General features: G+C 37.1%; 1 protein-coding gene across 1 annotated transcript in view; it reads left to right on the top strand.

Annotated features, from left to right (window-relative positions):
* Positions 1-21,799, top strand: part of anks1b (ankyrin repeat and sterile alpha motif domain containing 1B) — a 207,286-nt gene that overhangs the window by 182,896 nt on the left and 2,591 nt on the right. The window contains exons 22-28 of the mRNA XM_087174490.1: positions 18-221; positions 2,255-2,380; positions 5,694-5,765; positions 7,724-7,810; positions 9,804-9,941; positions 10,033-10,200; positions 19,510-19,632. Coding sequence (XP_087030616.1) covers positions 18-221; positions 2,255-2,380; positions 5,694-5,765; positions 7,724-7,810; positions 9,804-9,941; positions 10,033-10,200; positions 19,510-19,632 — 918 coding nt within the window. The remainder of the gene's footprint in view (positions 1-17; positions 222-2,254; positions 2,381-5,693; positions 5,766-7,723; positions 7,811-9,803; positions 9,942-10,032; positions 10,201-19,509; positions 19,633-21,799) is intronic.

Here is a 21,799-nt window from a genome sequence, read left to right as displayed (position 1 = left end):
CACCCATTCTTTCCCAGGAGCCCGGCGGGAACCACACTCCTCCCCAGCTCAGCCCATCGGTGGGCCAGGCAGCGTACACGGCAGGGGTCCCGGGCGGATCTCTGGACGTGCAGCACCTCATCATGCAGGCGGACGCCCGGCGCAGGCAGCGCAGCAATGACAACTACTTCGAGGACGTGCCGAGATCCAAGCTGGAACGACAGATGGCTCAAGTCAGCATGGTGAGGAAGGAAGGAGAGGATGGAGGGATGAATGGATGCAGGAAGGGGGAGAGAGGGATGGACTCAAGGGGAGTATTATGAATGGTCATAGAGATATACACTTGTCTGGATGAGGATAAGTGTAGTGATATAATATTTATATATATAACAATAATTTGATTTGACTAACAAGTAGTGTCTGTGTATTCAAAGCCTAATGCAGCTTTTTCCTTAATGCCATAAGGCTTATTGTCTGAAAACTACTAATCACCAACACTGGGTGAAATGTTCCTACATTACAATGAACATCAGCACTGCAGTTTATTTTGATATAATTTAATCATAAATTAAAAATCTCAGTGATTAAATGCTTGTCTCTAATAGATACAAGATGCCAGCCAAATGTGTTTTATCTGACTGGTTGTTGAAAATCCTTTGCTGTTTAAAGGTCGTATAAATGTATTAAAATAAGGTAATAGTACATATATGTCTGAAACTTTGTGCTATAAAATGATAAAATATGCAAACCACACTTCAGTGGGCGAATTGCAACAGTTATTTTTCGATCTTTACAAATGGAATTGGGCATAATCTACGACCTTAAGAAATAAATGTTTATCTCCAGCAGTCTCTCTCTAATGTACACAAGGTGCTTGTCATTGTAGAAAAACAGCATTTTAAATTTCTTTATCAAAGATGTAACACTTCGTAGTTCTGCATAAACAAAACATACTTTTCCAAATAAGCATCTTAACTTTCCAGCCAATTTTATTCTCGTCAAAATGCAAAATGAGAACTTTGACTTCCAATCAACAACAGTACAGTGACTCAGACACAAACACACGTATACACACGTATACACACACACACACACACACACTTACACATGTGCATGCATCTGAGGCAGCAGCTGTGTTTTTATTCAGTATGATTAGGGTCTTTTTGTGTCTCTGTGTGAATCACAGAACTTGCAGCGTAGATTATCACACACTTACGGCTATCATGCTGAATCTCTTGAGTTTGAGTGCGTCAAAGTGTATCCCCTGGTTTCCAGATACAACACTCTGTGGTATCACTGATGAGTCAGCTTTGCCAGAATAAAAGGATAAATGTTAGAGAAGAGAGGAAAGATCTTTAATCTCTTGTTCATTACCCCTCTACTCTGAGTGTCACCACATTTTTATGATTGGTTACCTCACAAACATTTCTCCCTCCAGCTCTTCCCTCACTTTCTGTTGACTTGTTTTCTTTTTTTTCATTACTTTTCTATAACAGAACCCAAGAGAACAAGACACATTTTCTGGCCCTTAAGCAAGCAAAAGAGAAAAAAAAAAACTTCAAGCAACTGAAGATTTCCAGCTGAGCCCCTCAGTGCGGTCAAAGTGTGTGGGGGGAAAAACGGGTGTAATATTGTTAAGCTGGTGGAGTTTAGTGTAGATTTGGCCGATGCCTGCTTCTAAAGGCTTATCCTCAAGCTGTTTATGCAACATCAAGCATATGATTGTAACATCTCACCTCCAGTCCCTCACTAACTTTCTGATTGGGGATTACACACACAAGCAATCAGATACAGACATACTCATAAACATGCAGTATTTGGCACAGGTTGTGTGCATACCTCCTCACGAACAAATCATCTGGTTTCATTTACAAAAAAACGAAAGACCATAAAAAAGGCTTAATTGTTATCCACAGACATTTGAGAAGTATGCAGATAGGATTTAGGTATTTCCTTTGTTTAAAAGGTGAAAGCTCACTGGGTGAAAAAGCGGTGAGCAGCAGCAAAGAGTCTTAAACTGAGCTAAAGTATGGGAACATTTAGAAGCCAAGCATAATTCATTCAAGTTTAATTTCCTCTTGGATGTTCTCCGAAGCGTGTCCCTTTGAAGGCATGTTCATGTTCAGTCAAGAGAGCTGTTACATTATGAACTTAAACTCAAGCCAACGAGTCATGTCAACATGGGATACATAGCACAAGCCTTGATGTCGTGTCCCCTCTTGTAATCTTGTGTGATCTAGTTTGTATCCTAACGTGCGATTGGTTGTTGTTTCAGGCAGGCGAGTGGTGCGAGCCAATCACGTTGCGTCCACCAAACGAGGCCACCTCGTCCACTCCGGTGCAGTACTGGCAGCATCATCCCGAGAAGCTCATCTTTCAGTCCTGTGATTATGAAGCCTATGTGAGTTCTTACCACTTCACTCTTATATCGATGCACATTCACAGTTCAAAACTGTGTGTGGCTGCAATGAACAATTCTGTTTATTACATGTCTGTGCCCAATTAATTACACTTCAACAGTTAATTGATTATCACAATTGTTACCATCATCTTCTGCTGATTGACTTGTCAATGAATCAATTTTAATCATTTCAGCTCTACTTGCACGTTTTTAATACACACTGAAGGTGATAATATGAAAGATCAATGACCCTCAGCTTCACCTTCTCTCAACACTGCACTCAGTTATTCTCAGCACTTTGGTAAATTTAGACCTTTTCCAGTTACATAAAGGATGTTATATATTCACGTTACCACGGATACAGCCTTGCAGCTTTGATTGGTTACATGCTCAGCAGCCAAACTGCAATGATTACTTAGGTAAAACACTGCAGAAAAGCTATTTGAGATGCCATTGGCTCTCAGAAACGCTGAGAGGGAATGTAATTGGTATCTCAGGAATGCACATTCTGAATGGTTTTGAGGCACTTTGATGAAGACATGGAGTGGGTATGAGCCAGATTATTAAGTAAGAGAGAGTAGGAGGAGAGGAAAAAAGAGAGATGGAGAGAGATCGCAATTTCAAGTTTGAACAAATACAACGGAGAGATGAGAAATTCAATTTTCTCCCCTTCAGAAGATTGATAGCAACAGCGTGGACCACTGGGCTTCTGACAGATGTACAACTACGCAGGCAATGTGTTTCAGGTAGATGGGTGGGAACACTCGACGGGTGGGGCACTAAGGGAAAATATGTAGGTGCTTTCAAAGAGCCATTTATGAAAACATCTCTAACATTCACTGTCCCAGGACAACGGGCTCCAGAAAGCTCAGAAAGTGAGATAAATGAGCGGAAGCCACAACAGAGGGAGAGGTAGAACACTCAGTGTGAATATTGGCAAGATGGTCAGTGAATAAGAATAAATTAGATGGATAAGACACTGATGAGAGGGAGAGAGTAAAGAGAGGAGTGTATTGTGTTTGTGTTAATGGAGAGAGGGGGATGGTAATAAGCCAAAAGGACAGAATAAAGGATGTATCAGCACTGTTCTCATTTTCATCTCAGGCTCCAAATAAACAAAACCCTCTCCTCCACTTTCAGCACCACCTCAGATGACATTGTAACTTTATTATGTCAGCTTTACAACTACAGCTTGAAAATATTAGCTGAAGTTATTACAAATCGATCTCCAGTAAAACCGATGCAGTCATTCTAACATAATCATCACACACCACATCATTAACAGCCAATGTTATCTCAACATTGGGATCTAGATCATAGTAATCTAGAAGCTTCTGTTGATACAATACATCCAATATACAAATATTCAAGTCTATTCCTTTGTGACTAGTGCAGATTGTGTTTTCAAAACTATAAAGAATAATGGCTTATACCCCATTAGTCCCTTCATAAAAAGAGGAATCATCTCCTCTATTTTGTGCAAATTTTAGCTCCTTTATAAATTTTTCAACACAGCTCCATTCAATCTCTGATACCATGGAAATTGACATTATAAATTGTCTACAATCTCCTGCTTTGTGTCTCTCTCTATTTCAAACCTGGTCATGAAACACCATACAAACATAATATATGACTGCGTTGAACTGCTTTTTTAGCCATTCTCTCGGCGCCGCTCTGTTTGTGGCTATGTTGGTCTCTCCATTTGTACCTTCGTATTAACTGCATCTAAGACAAGCTGCTCTTGTGTGCAATTGTACTGCAATTCCTAGGATAACTTTCAGTAACCCTACCATAACAGTGATTTAACATTGTCCGCTTGAATCAAGGCTAATACATTAACATGCCCAGACGACCTCCTTGTGATCCACCAAAGACCAGACGCCCTAACTGAGTCACAGTCTGTGCTACATAAAAAGTAATTCATCAAGCAGAGCAATTGGACCAAAAGGTTGTTTTGCCTCTGTAATCAAATGTGAGATAAATCCTGATATTCAATTCTTTGATCCTTCATTTTGCAGTCATGTACTGTAGAGTTGCACAAATGAGATAAAATAAGCTGTAAATATTTCTCTTCTAATTCTCTAAAAGCCTTGTTAGGTCCCACTTAAGGGAATAAGGCCCCTTCCTTAAGCTGGAAGGTCACTGTGAGGTGGTGGATGTCACACCCATTAAGTGCTCTAATGTTGACATAAACATTGTCCCTGTAAAACACTGTCACCATTAGTAGCTTTGTTATTAAATCAGATACTACGTGTGGAGAGTGTCTGACCACAAAGTCATGTCCAGATGGAATAATCTGACAGACTCTGGTGTTCACATCCCCCCAGGAGCCTCTCAAGGTTGATGTAATCACTGCTGTGTTTTCTGTGTGCATTTAATGAAGGCCTGTGTAAGTACCACTGAATGTAAACACGGTTTTCATAAATTACTCGCAGTATCGGAAATAATGGAGTTGATATTTGTCACAGAGAAGTATACTCCATAATTAATTTTGGAAACTCAAACACACTTACATCTCTAAAAGACAATAAAAACAAAAACACTAAGCCAATGAAAATATTTCAGCTGTATTAAAAAACTGTTTGTATTCAAGCGGTTTCAAAACACATGGTTCTCGTGGTCTTCTAAGGTAAGAGTTTGTATTGTTGTGTTGTTTTATACAGATACAAAGAAGTTGGCAGTATCATGAGTCTGTAGTTCTGGGGGTGTGTTGTGTTGAGCATGAAATTTACATACTCTCCTCCAATCAGCCGGGACCAGACACGCCAACAATGTTGGCAATTTCCACACATTTCCCGTTTGTTTTGAGTACTATGACGGGTGTTGTCTGTCTGTCTGTCTGTCTGTCCGTCTGTCCGTCTGTCCGTCTGTCCGTCTTTGGACAGATTTTGTCAACGTGAAAGCATCAATAGACAGGCAAGAAACAGGCAAGACACTTGGCCACTACAGGTGTGTAGCTGAGACCAAAATGAAAATTCAAAGATGGTTTCTGGAAGTAGTGGGATAGGAAGAAAGGAAGGGGCCATTGGAATCAATGGCTCTCACAGAACTGAATGTTGGTGGGGCATGTTTCTAAGAACACAGGCCCAGCTTTTGTTAAAATTTCAGCATTGATCTTAATCTGCCAAAAAAATCACATCTGAATCAGTTGCCCTTCCATTTCAACCACTTCAACAAACCAATGCTTGCATTCATCAGAGATTGGGAGGTTAATACAGCTGAAAGGTTTTGCACACAGCCATACCCTGACGCTGACATACATCTACATACCCTGTGTATTTACTAAACATGTTTGTTTGTGTCTTCTCCACAGTACCTGGGTTCCATGCTGGTGAAGGAGCTGAGAGGGACCGAGTCCACACAAGATGCTTGTGCCAAAATGAGGGTAAAGCACAGCCTACCAAACTTTACTTCATCTACGTGGACATAATTTCTATTTTATTACAACTTGGGTCTTATTTTTGTAGTTTTGGCTACCTGATAATTGGCGCTATTAATATTTCACTTAGCAGGTTTACTGCGGAAATTTGGCATCTTGTCAATATGGGACCAGTTGATTATGCTTATTCTTATAACATAACGTTTTTAATATGAGCCAAACTCCCTCCAGTGTTTAACCACTCAACATGAGCACATGTGTCAGTACTTGTGGCTTTATTATATTGGGTTTTTTCAAAAAACCTTACTGGACCTAAATCTGGGACAAAGTCTCACAGTCTGAGTGCCCTCACACTCACTAGAACTTAAAGAAATTTAAGATATCATGACTGTGGATTAAGTTGTATTGAGGGATTTATTTTTAATATCCATGCCTGAGTGGCTTGATACCCCACAATCCCCCTTTTACCTTAAATCACCATATCTCTTCCTCTCGCTTTGTGTCACTCCACTCTTCACTCATTCTCTTACTCTCCTTCTCTATTACTCTCTGGCATTATCAGTCTCTTGGTGTCCATGTCTTTTCGTCCTGCTTCCTACTTCATTTCTTCCATATTTTACATTTCCATATTTTAACACTGACTCCCTTTCTCTCCTCTGGCCTTCAGTTCATATCTCTCATTTTAATCCTGTGCTGCTGCAGTGTGAAGACAAATTGTAATATTCATGAGCAGCGTTTTCTGTTTCTCTCCCCTCCGTCTTCATATTTATGTTTCCACATCAGAGGGCATCTTTCTTTCTATCTTTCACATCTCTATGTCCTCAGTCTGACACACATTTTTTTGTGCATCAAGGTTGTAATTAAGTGCAATAAGATGCACATTATGTAATTCTGGCTTTTAATACTGTGTGAACGTACCTTCCGCCTTTACCTGCTTGCTCCTCTTCCTAGCATCTCTCCTTTCATCTCTCGCTCCATCCCTCTGCTCTGGAGGTAGATGTGGATGTTTAAATCCCAACTTCACAGCCTCTAGCTGCCAGTGAAGCCAGGCAACTCTGCCTTTGTCAGCTTTTCAGAACTACCTGATCCTGACAGGGCCGAACTGCAGCAGCAACACACTCTGAGCAGGGAGGAAAGAAAAGAACAAAGAAATGACACAGATAAGGAATGGATAGCAGCGAGTGGATTCAACAGGGGGAGAAAGAAAGGAAAGTGTGATAGAAATATGGAAAGTGAGAGAAGGAGATGACAAGCGAGAAAGTAAGAAAGAAACTCATCTCACATCTATTTCTTTGAATATATTAAAGCCTTTGACAGGTAGAATGACAGATAGGAGGGTGGTGACGCTGACGTCGCTGTAAATCACACGATTCTCCACTGCACCTCACTGTATAATGAGTTCAAATATAGGTAATTGAGACACGTTATAGTGCCAGTATGTAATTAAAAAGAATGAATGGAGATATGCTGTAGGAGCCTGATATGGTTTATAAGATGACATATTTATTGGATTTGTAGCATTGCATTTGATTGGATTTAGAAATTTAATTTAATTTAATCCAGAAGCAGCTGTTTTTTTATGAGGCAACCAACAACCCTTGACCTTTGGAGATGACTTGGTAATCAAGTTATTGTTCACTTTGCTCATTTACCTCGTGCTTCTATTATTCATTCAAGTTCTGTTTATATTTTCATTATTTTTCCTTACATGCTTATAGACCTGAGGCAGCTTTAGAGACATGGATTAAGTCTTGTGCAAAGCTAAAAGGTTATTAAATTCAGCGGATATCTCCGCCGACCAAATCTCATTAATCTGGGACTAATTAAAATTTTCAACAGTCGAGCGTTGAAAGTTCAATACTGCAACTGATTCTTATGTTTTGTCATTTATGTGTGAAATGCCTCAAAGTCACTGCTGCTTCTCTCCTCTTTGTCTCCATGTTTTGTTTTATGTGCACTCCAAGAAGTCGACAGAACAGATGAAGAAAGTGCCGACTATTGTACTCTCGGTATCCTACAAAGGAGTGAAGTTCATCGATGCCACAAATAAGGTAACACTCATGGCTCACTTCCTGTGACGCCTACTAAATAACACATGAAAGGTCAGGCTTTTGAACATGAGCATCAGTGACATTCAGAAGGTCTACCCTGCATCGCAGCACTGATGTCTACTTCGCCCGCAGCCTGACAGACATAAAAGTATATGGTGTAAAAATTAATAAGGTGTGAACGAAGGACAACACAAACAGGCAATAATGAGTATGGAATAAATAAGCTGAATTTGAAGGGAAATCAATAACAGCCTACTACCAGTCCACTAAATCCTTACTGCAGTGTTTAAAAAGTTCATAAACAACTTTCAAGGTCTTAATGTTATAAAAAAGCAATTTCACAGTTTATCATCACCTCATTCCTTCTCCATTGAGAGTGACATTTGTGTGATGGGTGCCCAGTGTGTGTCCGCATGGTCATCTTAGTCAGAAAAAAGTGTTTATTTTTTTATTTCACACAAAGGAATCAATTATTGGACACCTCGCATATAGAGGAGTCGCATATATTCATATCAGGTACTGAGTCGTGTGCTACCTGGAAGACAATAGGATCCTATCCACCTCAGGTCAGTAAAAAGGTGGCACAGTGAGAAACTATTTTAAGATAATTACAAGCCGTCTGCAAAAAGGTAATGTATTTATTTAAGCCTCTGTTATGCACAAAGCACACACACATGCATAATTTACAGATAATACATTTTAAGTTCAGTGCTCTTCCTCAGGCAGCACTACACAGAGCACAGACTCAATTAAGTTGGGCCCAATGCAGTTATGATGGGGGGGTAGAGGTAGGTGCAGCTGGTGACTCTTACCTGTAAAATCATTTCTTGTGTTTTCTATTGGCTCTACATGTTACACAACACAGATATGGGATTAAATGCACCGGTGCTGCCTCTAACTTGGCCATAAGGTGAGCTTTGTCTGGTCAGAGACATGCCCCAGTGCAAAATCTACTTTTCAGTTATTTCCAAATTCTCAGATCCTCCTGTAACTAATGTACCAAAGAGAGAATGATATATGGGAAGAAATAATCATAATGAGGGTAGCAAATCAAGTATAGGTATAAAGCACACTGAAAAGGAAAATCAAAAGGCACAGTGGCTTTACCTGGATTCACCTCTCTGGGACATTTAATGGAAATAGTCACTATTCTCTCTCCTTAGCGTATTTGCTGTCCCAGTGCACAAAGAAATATCGGAAGTGGAATTCACACTCACTTTTTGAAAAACAATCAATAGGCCGATATCTTTTTTATAGAATTAAAGACAAAGATGATACAAAGATGATCCAGTGTGGCTAAAGGGGCATTTTATCTGTTGTATGTTATGTGACTCCTTTTATCTTTCCTGTGGTGAAAGATTACTGATCACTGATCAGAAATCACTGATTTCTGGACCCATATTTTATTGTAAGGTTTTGAATTGTAGTCCTTCAAAGTACCTCTGTTTCCTTTTTAAACGCAAAATAATAAAAATGTATTCTGTCCCTTGTTTGCCCTTTTTCAAAAAGTACACTTGGATTTTTTTATTTGTATTACTAAGTTGTTGTCATTGTATTATTATGTATATATGTATGGATAAAGAAGATACAGAAAATCAGGACAGTTGTTATTATGTATCAGGAAAATGTTCCTACTATTTTCTTCATTTAGTTCAAAGCAAATTCCTAATGTTAGACCTCACTAAAGCTTTCTTTTGTAGATTTGATGTTCTATAATTCACAGCATTGAGATGTGCTTTAATTAACTCAACACAAAGTCTGAGTGTTCCTCCGCGATGTTACCACAGGACAAATTCCAACTCAGTGACTCCAGAAAACTGTTGAACCAAAATTGTGCTATGGTGATTATGGCTTTGCGGTGTGTGAAATGAGATGAAGAATAAATCAGATTTGTTTTTCCACAAAGTGGATCAATGGAGATAATCAACAATCTCTCTCTCCACAGCTTTATCTGCCTTCCTCTGTCTTCATTTTCTCTTCCTCTCTCTTGCAGAACATCATAGCAGAGCATGAGATTCGTAACATCTCATGTGCAGCTCAGGATCCAGAGGATCTGTCTACATTTGCATACATCACCAAAGACCTCAAGTCCAGTCACCACTACTGCCACGTTTTCACTGCTTTTGATGTGGTGAGTACTGACACTGCTTCTGCAAATATCATATTCATTAAACTTGTTATATTGCATTCTCATTCCTGTTTACCTTATCTCCTCTTGTCAGAACCTGGCGTATGAGATCATCCTTACACTGGGCCAGGCCTTCGAGGTGGCCTACCAGCTGGCTCTGCAGGCCAGAAAGAGTGGCCACGGGTCGTCCACACTGCCCGAGAGCTTCGACAGCAAGCCCAGCAAACCTGTCCCCAAACCCCGCGTCAACATCCGCAAATCTGTAAGCATCACTGCCCCACAGCTGCACCACAGTTTGAAGGGAAAATCCATCCTAAACTGAAATTCACAGGTGTTTTTGACCGTCTGGATTTGAAGAATTGTGACGGCTTATAGAAGTTCACCTTGTAGAATAGATGATAACATTTTTATGAACATCTACATCTTGTCGATTTTTCATGATAAACTTTGATGCTCTTCCTAAGACTGATACACATTACAACATTTTAGTAAGGAAGAATAAAAGAATTGTCTTTGTTATGGATTTTCACCTTAACCTCTAATGTCACTGCTCAACTCTCAAAACTTTTGAACTCAAATTTAGCTTTTCTGTATCTGCTTCTAACCAATCCTAACCAGCATTCCATCTGCACTGGAATCTGTCCATAATTTTCATCCCTCTGCTCTGATTCGTCAGTCTTTCATCCCTGCTCCTTTACATTATTTTCAAGTTTGGCTTTAGCTGGGATTATCCTGAAATGCTTGTGTTTTGTATGCGTGTGAGTCTCTGCCCATCAGAGGCTGTGGCAGAGGTGTAGGTGGATATTCTATCTGTTAAGCGTCCTTTCGGTCCTGCTGTCCCTGCAGTCTCTTACACACTGGGCTGATTGATGAGGCCTGTTTGCATAGATCTCCGGGGAGGCGTGCTTGGCCCGCCTCACTCTGATTGTGTGTAAGAAGCTAAAGAATCCTCATGTGGAAGACTCCTGCATACTGCAGACATTTGTGGAAAATCAATTTATTGACAGTTCAGATCCTCATCAAAAATGCTGTAGTATGTAGAAGGGTCACTGATGAGTTTGGTTATGTGTCCGAACAAATACCCAAACAATGCAATGGGTTCATAGAATCTACAGACCAACCTGCTTTTGTTTAAGATAGTGTAAGTGTATTTGTTGTTAGTTCATTAGTAGAGTCCTACTAAGCTGCAATATACAGTTCACTTTTTTGTTTGTTTGGTTAAGAAAATCCAAGGAGATTATGGTGTGAAGCAATGTTTTTGAATTTTAGTTCTAATAGAAGTGTTTCAGGAAAGTTTTATTGTTATCATAATAATACCATTAACAGTAATACTTTTGGCCAAATAATCGTACAATTAATATTTGATACCGGTACATCTTTATCCTTATCTATGACAGCAACACTTCTTCTCTACGCCTTACTAAACTAAATGTATTTCATGCCTTACTATACTATGACCTTTTTTGCCTTACTATATATACGATGATGTATTTTATGACATTTTTATGCAGTATCATAGTGTGTTGTTATACCTTAATGTACTGTGAAGTTTTGTTTTTTTTTTGTATTTTTGTGTCTTACTATACTATGACATTTGCGTTACGCTACTATGTTTTTAGGCCTTACAATACTGTGACATTTTAATGAATTTTTTTGCCTAACTACACTATGACGTTTTATGCCTTTTTTCTTTTTTTTTTGCCTTACTATACTATGACGTTTTTATGACATTTTTTTCGCCTTACTGTACTATAACGTTTTTATGACATTTTTTTTTTTGCCTTACTATATTATGACGTTTTTATTAATTTTTTTTTGCCTTACTATACTATGATGCTTTTATGACTTTTTTTGCCTTACTATCCTATGACGTTTAAATGACTTTTTTTTTTTTGCCTTACTATACTATGACGTTTAAATGACTTTTTTTCACCTTACTATACTTTGACGTTTTTATTACTTTTTTTTTGCCTTACTATACTATGATGCTTTTATGACTTTTTTTGCCTTACTATACTATGATGTTTAAATTACTTTTTTTTTTGCCTTACTATACTATGACGTTTAAATTACTTTTTTTGCCTTACTATACTGTGACGTTTTTATGACTTTTTTTAAAACTTTTTTTTTGCCTTACTATACTATGACTTTTAAATTACTTTTTTTGCCTTACTATACTGTGACATTTTTATGACTTTTTTTCGCCTTACTATACTATGACGTTTTTATGACCTTTTTTTTGCCTTACTATACTATGACGTTTTTATGACTTTTTATTTTACCTTTTTTTCGCCTTACTATACCATGACGTTTTTATGACTTTTTTTTTAACCTTTTTTTCGCCTTACTATACTGTGACATTTTTATGACTTTTTTTTTTTTTACCTTTTTTTCACCTTACTATACTGACGTTTTTATGACTTTTTTTTAACCTTTTTTACGCCTACCTATACTATAACGTTTTTATGACATTTTTTTTGCCTTACTATACTATGACTTTTTTCTTTTATGCCTTACTTTACTATTACGTTTTTATGCCTTACTATACTATGACGTTTTCATGACTTTTTTTGCCTTACTATACTATGACGTTTTTATGCCTTACAATACTATGCTGTTTTCATTACTTTTTATGCCTTACCATACTATGACATTTTTATGACTTTTTTCTTTTATGCCTTACTATACTATGATGCTTTTATGTCATTTTTTTGCCTTACTGCACTATGACGTTTTTATGACTTAGTATAAAATGACATTCTTATAACGTTTTTATGCCTTACTATACTGATATTTTTATGACTTATTATACTATGACGTTTTTATGACTTTTTTTGCCTTACTATACTATGACGTTTTTATGACTTTTTTTGCCTTACTATAATATGACGTTTTTATGACTTTTTCTGCCTTACTATACTATGATTTTCATGACTTTTTCTGCCTTACTATACCATGATGTTTTTATGACTTTTTTTTTTTTACCCTTTTTCGCCTTACTATACTATGACGTTTTTATGACATTTTTTTTGCCTTACTATACTGTGACATTTTTATGACTTTTTCTGGCTTACTATACTATGACGTTTTTATGACTTTTTATTTTACCTTTTTTTCGCCTTACTATACTATAACGTTTTTATGACATTTTTTTTGCCTTACTATACTATGACTTTTTTAGGACATTTTTTTCGCCTTACTATACTGACGTTTTTATGACTTTTTTTTTTACCTTTTTTTTTGCCTTACTATACTATAACGTTTTTATGACTTTTTTTTTCCTTACTACACTATGGTGTTTAAATGACTTTTTTTGCCTTACCACACTATGGCGTTTTTATGACTTAGTATAAAATTACGTTTTTATGACTTTTTCTTTTATGCCTTACTTTACTATTACGTTTTTATGCCTTACTATACTATGACGTTTTTATGACTTTTTTGCCTTACTATACTGATATTTTTATGACTTATTATACTATGACGTTTTTTGCCTTACTATATATGACGTTTTTATGACTTTTTTTTTTTTACCTTTTTTTCGCCTTACTATACTATGATGTTTTATGACTTTTTTTTTTACCTTTTTTTTGCCTTACTATACTATGACGTTTTATGACTGGTTTTTTTACCTTTTTTCGCCTTACTATATTATGACATTTTTATGACTTTTTTTCGCCTTACTATACCATGACGTTTTTATGACTTTTTTTTTTTTACCTTTTTTTCGCCTTACTATACTATAACATTTTTATGACATTTTTTTTGCCTTACTATACTATGACTTTTTTAGGACATTTTTTTCGCCTTACTATACTGACGTTTTTATGACTTTTTTTTTGCCTTACTACACTATAACCTTTTTATGACTTTTTTTTTGCCTTACTATACTATGACGTTTTTATGACTTATGTTCTTAGACCTTACTATACTATGACGTATTTGATGATGTTTTTTTATGCTTTACTATACTGTATGTATTTATGCTTTTTATACTTTTTTACACTGTGGTGTTTTTCATGCCTTACTATACTATGACCCCAAGACTTATGACCCCTAGTTGGACTAGGGGAAATAAAATTATATGATGAATTTGAGGAGACACAAGGTTCAAAATCTCAAAGTTTTATTGCCAACCTGAAACACAATGTCAAGGAGAGGCAAGCCCAAAATAAACAAAATAATTTTACTTAGAAAGGAAAAAAACAAACATGAATCTGAAACTAACTAACCAAAGGTTACAATACTGACCTCCCTGACAATCTCAAAAAACAGGAGAAAGACTGGATTAAAACAAAATGTCAGCTCTCCCCTACAGGCTTCTTGGCTTCTTCTTAGTCTAAAACTTATACAAATTTACCGTACAAATAGTAACGGTGGGCACAAAACATGCATTCACAAATCACACAGGCAGGCAGCATGGTAGAGAGGGGGTGAAAAGCAGCTCCTCAGTCCTTTATGTAGCCCAGGTGACTAATCAGCTGCAGTTCCACCAATAAGAAGGGAGGATCCAGGGGTGAGGCCTGCAGAACCTGAGGAGCACAACAGATTACATCCTTATCCACAACCTACAGCTACATTAACTTATGAGGGGATGTAAAACCTTACTGTACTGTGACGTTTTTATGAGATTTTGAATGTGTTTCTATATTGTGATGTTTTTATGCCTTAGTATACATTGACGTTCTTATAACATTTTTATGCCTTACTATACTATGACTGTATGACGTTTTTATACCTTACTATACTATGACGTTTTATGACTTATTTTTACTATGACGTTTTTATGACTTTTTTCTTTTATGCCTTACTATACTATGACGCTTTTATGTCGTTTTTTGCCTTACTTCACTATGACGTTTTTATGACTTTTTTTTTTACTTACTGTACTATGACATTTTTATGACTTTTTATTTTTGCCTTACTATACTATGACATTTTTATGACTTTTTTTTTTGCCTTACTATATTATGATGTTTTTATTACTATTTTTTTGCCTTACTACACTATGGCGTTTTTATGACTTAGTATATAATGACATTCTTATAACGTTTTCATGCCTTAGTATACTATGACGTTTTTATGCCTTTTTGTTTTATGCCTTACTTTACTATTACGTTTTTATTACTTTTTTTGCCTTACTATACTATGACATTTTTATGACTTTTTTTTTTTTTGCCTTACTATACTATGACGATTTTATGACTTTTTTTTTTTTGCCTTACTATACTGTGACATTTTTGACATTTTTTTTGCCTTATTATACTATGACGTTTTTATGACTTTTTCTTTTGCCTTACTATACTATGAGGTTTTATGACTTATTATACTGTGACGTTTTTATGACTTAATATAAAATTACATTCTTATAACGTTTTTATGCCTTATTATACTATGACATTTTTTTTGCCTTATTATACTATGACGTTTTTATGACTTTTTTTTTGTTTGCCTTACTATACTATGACATTTAAATGACTTTTTTTTTACTTACTATACTGTGATGTTTTTATGACTTTTTTTTTTTTTGCCTTACTATATTATGATGTTTTTATGACTTTTTCTTTTTTGCCTTACTATACTATGACGTTTTTATGACTTTTTTTTTTGCCTTATTATACTATGACATTTTTTTGCCTTACTATACTATGACGTTTTTATGACTTTTTTTTTGTTTGCCTTACTATACTATGACGTTTAAATGACTTTTTTTTTATTTACTATACTGTGATGTTTTTATGACTTTTTTTATGCCTTACTATACTATGACTTTTTTTATGACTTTTTTTTTTTTGCCTTATTATACTATGACATTTTTTTTGCCTTACTATACTGTGACATTTTTGACTTTTTTTTTTTTTGCCTTACTATATTATGACGTTTTTATGACTTTTTTTTTTTTGCCTTATTATACTATGAGATTTTTTTGCCTTACTATACTATGACGTTTTTATGACTTTTTTTTTTACTTACTGTACTGTGATGTTTTTATGACTTTTTTTTATGCCTTACTATACTATGACTTTTTTATGACTTTTTTTTTTTTTGCCTTACTATATTATGATGTTTTTATTACTTTTTTTTTTGCCTTACTACACTATGGCGTTTTTATGACTTAGTATAAAATGACATTCTTATAACGTTTTCATGCCTTAGTATATTATGACATTTTTATGACTTTTTTTTTTGCCTTACTATACTATGACGTTTTATGACTCTTTTTTTTTGCCTTACTATACTATGAGGTTTTATGACTTATTATACTGTGATTTTTATTATTTAAAATGACATTCTTATAACGTCTTTATGCCTTAATATACTATGACTGTATGACGTTTTTATACCTTACTATACTGACATTTTTATGACTTATTATACTATGACGTTTTTATGAGTTTTTCTTTTTGCCTTACTATACTGACGTTTTTATGACTTTTTTTTTTTTACCTTTTTTTTTTTCCTTACTACACTATGGCGTTTAAATGACTTTTTTTGCCTTACTATACTATGACATTTTTATGATGTTTTTTATGCCTCACGTTCTTAGACCTTACTATGCTATGACATATTTGATGATGTTTTTTTATGCATTACTATACTGTATGTATTTATGTATTTTATACTTTTTTTACACTGTGGTGTTTTTCATGCCTTACTATACTATGACCCCAAGACTTATGACCCCAAGTTGGACTAGGGGAAAGGAGAGTAAGATAAAATCAGACGATGAATTTGAGGAGACACAAGGTTCAAAATCTCAAAGTTTTATTGCCAACCTGAAACACAATGTCAAGGAGAGGCAAGCCCAAAATAAACAAAATAATTTTACTTAGAAAGGAAAAAAACAAACATGAATCTGAAACTAACTAACCAAAGGTTACAATACTGACCTCCCTGACAATCTCAAAAAACAGGAGAAAGACTGGATTAAAACAAAATGTCAGCTCTCCCCTACAGGCTTCTTGGCTTCTTCTTAGTCTAAAACTTATACAAATTTACCATACAAATAGTAATGGCGGGCACAAAACATGCATTCACAAATCACACAGGCAGGCAGCATGGTAGAGAGGGGGTGAAAAGCAGCTCCTCAGTCCTTTTGTAGCCCAGGTGACTTATCAGCTGCAGTTCCACCAATAAGAAGGGAGGATCCAGGGGTGAGGCCTGCAGCACCTGAGGAGCACAACAGATTACATCCTTATCCACAACCTACAGCTAAAAAAGGCCAAAAAAGGCCAAAAAAGAATAATCCTACTAAGAACAAAAAAAAACATGAATCAGAAACTAACAAAAGAAAAGGTTACAATACTGACCTTCCAGACAATCTCAAAAAACCGGAGAGAAAAACTGAATTATAACAAAATAGCTCTCCCCTACAGGCTTCTTGGCTTCTTTTTTAGTCTAAAACTTACACAAATTTACCATACAAAATTAGTGGCAGGCACAGAACATGCATTCACAAATCACACAGGCAGGCAGCATCGTAGAGAGAGGGGTAAATGCTGCTCCTCAGTCCTTTATGTAGCCTCAGTGACTAATCAGCTGCAGTTCCACCAATAAGAAGGGAGGATCCAGGGGTGAGGCCTGCAGCACCTGAGGAGCAGAAGAGATTACATCCTTATTCACAACCCACAACTACATTCATCTATTGAGGGGGGTGGGGTAACACCTTGGTATACTATGATATTTTTATTCCTTACTATACTATTATGTATTTTATGACATTTTTTATGCCTTACTATACTATGACGTTTTTTATGCCTTGCCTTACTATAAAGGGACATCTTTGTAAGTTATCACCACATACTGCCAATTAGTGGAATTGTGTGAAACCAACGTTGCCTACAGACAGCTTTGATGATGCAAGTGCTATCAGGACTCCCAGGCAGCAGAGCTGCTCCCATCCTCTCCACCACACACATTATGAGTGGTCAAAAACACCACAGGGTACCTTAAACAGTTGTCTCATTTGAGTTGGTCCCAATGAAGTATTGCCATTTGATAACCAGCCCTAGCTTTGAGATATTAAATACTTGTGTCCCACATTCTATCATGAATTTGTTTGTGTGGCCTTTCTTCATGCCTCATCCACAGCGTCACAAAATCTCTGTAAACCTGTCAACCTCCCATTAACCCCCGACAGCTTTAAAATAGTCGCACTAACCCACTCTGCACTTCTCTCCTCCACTGACGCATCAGCTGGCACAGCCGCACGTGTCTGAGAGGACCTGGTATAGAGTTACGGTGGCTGCTATATCAGTGTGCTTGCACCAAATTTAAGTCCACTTACATACTGTGAGTCATGGAAGAAAGACATGGTGATGGAGGAGAATCAGTGGCTTTGGAAGAATGGGCTCACCTACTAAAGTTAGAGCGAGATGTGAGACAGTGAGGAAAGATAGAGTGAGAGACAGAGGAAGACAAAAGAAAGAAAAAGAGGACATGCAGTATTTGTGTTCACACTCCTCCTGTGTGTGTGTGTTTTCACAGAGCTTGTGTGTGGTCCTGTGTCTACTGAGATGATGGACGATGGCATGTGTACACACAATCTGCTGACTCTGCTACCGTTACATTAACCATTAATTGCCTTTTTCCTCTCCCTGCCCGCCCATGTGTGTGGTGTGTAGTCAATGGCTTGTGGTGTGCAGCAGGGCAAAGATACTGCAGGATTCACTTAATATTCCTGCCACCTGCCAGCCATAATCTCCATCCTGCAGCACCTCTGAAGCCCCCGTGCTATAAAATACTGTTGTTTTGTTTCTCTGCCCACAAGTATCAGTTTCTCCACACCCTGTAATTATCATTTTTATGTTGTGTGTGTGTGTGTGTTATCTGAGCACATCTGCTTGTAAATCTCCCTCAACATCCACTTAACTTACCCTTATGAGTGTGAGCGTGTCTGATATGACTCTGTTCTTTGATCAGCAACGGCATGTTAGTGTAATCTGAAGCTGAAGCTTCAAAACGGAATTGACATACATGATCCTAACCGTATAAGATTGACTCTTATAATTCTGTTCTCTATTAACGTGAGTGAAAAAAAAAACTTGCCAGTGGTGTGAAAATATCTCGTTTCCAAGCAGCTGATTCATTTTTAGTAATCTAGAAGCCAACGTAACTCATATTTATAGGTAAAAACAACTGAAATGCTGCCACAAGCTATCTCACTTCATTGGCAGAATGTTTCATGACTTAAGGTGAAAAACATTTGAAATTTGAACATGAGTCTGGTTTGTGAAGATGCTTTTGCAGAGTGATGTTTTGTAAAGTTGCTGTGCCATATTCATCTTACTGGGCGTGTTGTTGCCATGTAGGAGTTGCTATATAAATGTGGCCTACTCTAGCTTGAGTTTTGCTGTATTGCAGTAATGCTGCTGTTCTACGCTGTTGCCAGGGCGATGACTTTACTGCCATGTTGTTGCCATGGTTTTTGCTTTGGTTTTGGAGTGTTATTTCATTTCCTTGTTGCAGTGCAGCTACTCTGTCATCGTTGTGGTTTTGCCTTGCTGCTTTGTTGTTTTTGGTGTTGCCAAGCAGGCCCACTTTGACCTCTATGTGACCTCTGCCCCTGTAGGTCATCATGCCCCCCTCCAGCCGCTGGTCACTGGGCCACATTTACACCCCTCACCGGCCTCCTCTCCACCCTTCTCTTCCTCCCCCTCGACTCTTCCATCTTCCTCACAAAGCTCAGTCACAGGTCCTCCACGCTTTTCCTTCTCTTATCCTTTATTTCCATGACTTTTCTTTTAGTCAAGGAGAAAGCGCCGTATGTAAGTGCTTCCATTTTATTCTGTCGCTTGACTCTGCATCCCTTGTGTGTCCCGTTTGCAGTGAGTATTTGTGTGTCATTCTTCAATTACTACCTCTATCTCCATATCAACAGTTCAACAGCATTGGATTGGAGCAGACAAATGTGACACTACAGCCAGTCTTGCAAAACCAACCCACTTCATGTCTTTATGACTAATACAGCACAGAATGCAATACTTCAGTCAGTTTTTATGTGCCCCACTGCACTGATACATAACCCCTGACTGGGGATATACTGCCTCCTTAAAGATGCACATTTAGGTGGTAAATGTATAAATAATAAGTGTTTGAAGCAATAACCAGTACTTCAAAACTGGATATCTGTTTATAAATGATAAATGTATAACCTCCTCAATCCATTAAATCCCTTTTTGAATGTTGACCCACATCTTCATCTCACAAACAAGGCAGCTGAATTCATCGAAAGAGAACTGCACTACTAGAGCATACACAGTGTGCCAGGAAATGACTCTAATGTGCAATAGACTTCCATTGCATATGGCGTGTTTTGTATCATCTTTGGTCACTGAGGTTTCTGTAGTTTGAAGGTTTGCAGAGCCAAATCACACAGTGGATGTCTGCAGCATTACTTCAAGTAAGGCTTATGTTCAAACCCATCTGCAGAAAATCAAAACAGGCTGTTGATAAAGAACTTATTTTGAAGGCAGACATAATTCTGTCAGTGGCTTCATGTGTGGGTGATGAATTTGCTCCTGGTTTTGCCCTGGCAGAGTTCTTTACTAAGCATGATGATGTTGTGGTGCTGTGGGATCGAAAGTGCGCCTGTCCTTAATCCTGCAACCCATAACAAGATTATAAGGTCGTTGCCCAAGTGTGCGTGTGTGTGAGAGAGGATAGAGAACTGGATTAATACTATAGGTAGTATAGTATTGTTACTGTAGCAGTGTGTTGAGAGAAGATAAGAGAAAACATTGTACTGAAGAACTCTGTTTACTCCAATAACACTGACTGACATCCATCTGTTTAATGCATCTTTCGCTTCTCCTTTAAATTGAGACTGCATTTTGTTACGTTTGATGTACACTTTATATATAGGGGGGGGGTGTTCATGGTAACTGTGATTTTTAACCAGGATATTTAAAAAAAAAAAAAAAGTAAATATTGACCTTGTGTTAATAATACACATATGACAATATTGGGATGGCAGATGTCAGGCCTTGTGGGTCTTCTGTTTATCAGTTCATCTGGTTGCTATCCATTAAGTGCAATTGTTCTTTTTGTACACTTTTGTACAGTTATGATTTCAGACTCTCTCTCCAGCTCCTTACCCTAACATTTGACTCAAGTAAAAAGTTGATGGATTTAAGATTTGAATTTAAACAGGGAGTGCAAGAACAAATTTAGTGTTCTACTTCTACTGCATCTCTCACAGTCAAGTCTCCCCTTCCCCCATTCATCTGAAAATAAACCAATAGATTGGAGGAATAGCACCCTCGGCAACAAAACCCAGCTGCTTGATTGGTTGCCGTGGGCTGCTTTTTGAAAGCAATGTAGATTGTTTGGTTTGTTTCTCAGCTTTGAAGCCACAATAGCTTCACAGTGGCAGCAACAGACAGTCCCCTGTTCTTTGAACTCGAAACTGCGCGAATGTTCACAAAGCGATTGCTGCATATTCAGTACATTATAAAAGCAATCATACAGGACCAGCAGGATCTTGTATATAGAAATGTATAGATATGTAAAATTAAAAGGAAATTCTTTGTAATGTCAGACTAGGTTTTGGTTCATGTTCTCTGCTTCCTCATCTTTATCTTATCTTCCTTTCACATCTGAGTTCTTTTCCATTACATTACTTTGTAAGCATCACATCCTCCGCTCATCATATCACTCTTTTTAACCGACTTTATTAGCATGAAATTGTATCTGAAAATTGCCACTAAAGTGTGCAAAATGTAAATTTTCAAAACCAGGAAACAGCCGTTGGCATCCAAAATATGTCATGATGAATTGTTGGGTCTGAAAACATGCAAAATATGAATATGCAGGTCACTGAAAATAATTTGTATCCTTGTCCCACTCTTCCTTTTTCCCCT

This window comes from Seriola lalandi, unplaced genomic scaffold (assembly GCF_002814215.2).
Source record: "Seriola lalandi dorsalis isolate HSWRI2012SDOR001 ecotype SW California unplaced genomic scaffold, Sedor1 jcf7180002054357, whole genome shotgun sequence".
NCBI lineage: Eukaryota > Metazoa > Chordata > Actinopteri > Carangiformes > Carangidae > Seriola > Seriola lalandi.
This window is presented reverse-complemented; position numbering and strand designations above follow the sequence as displayed.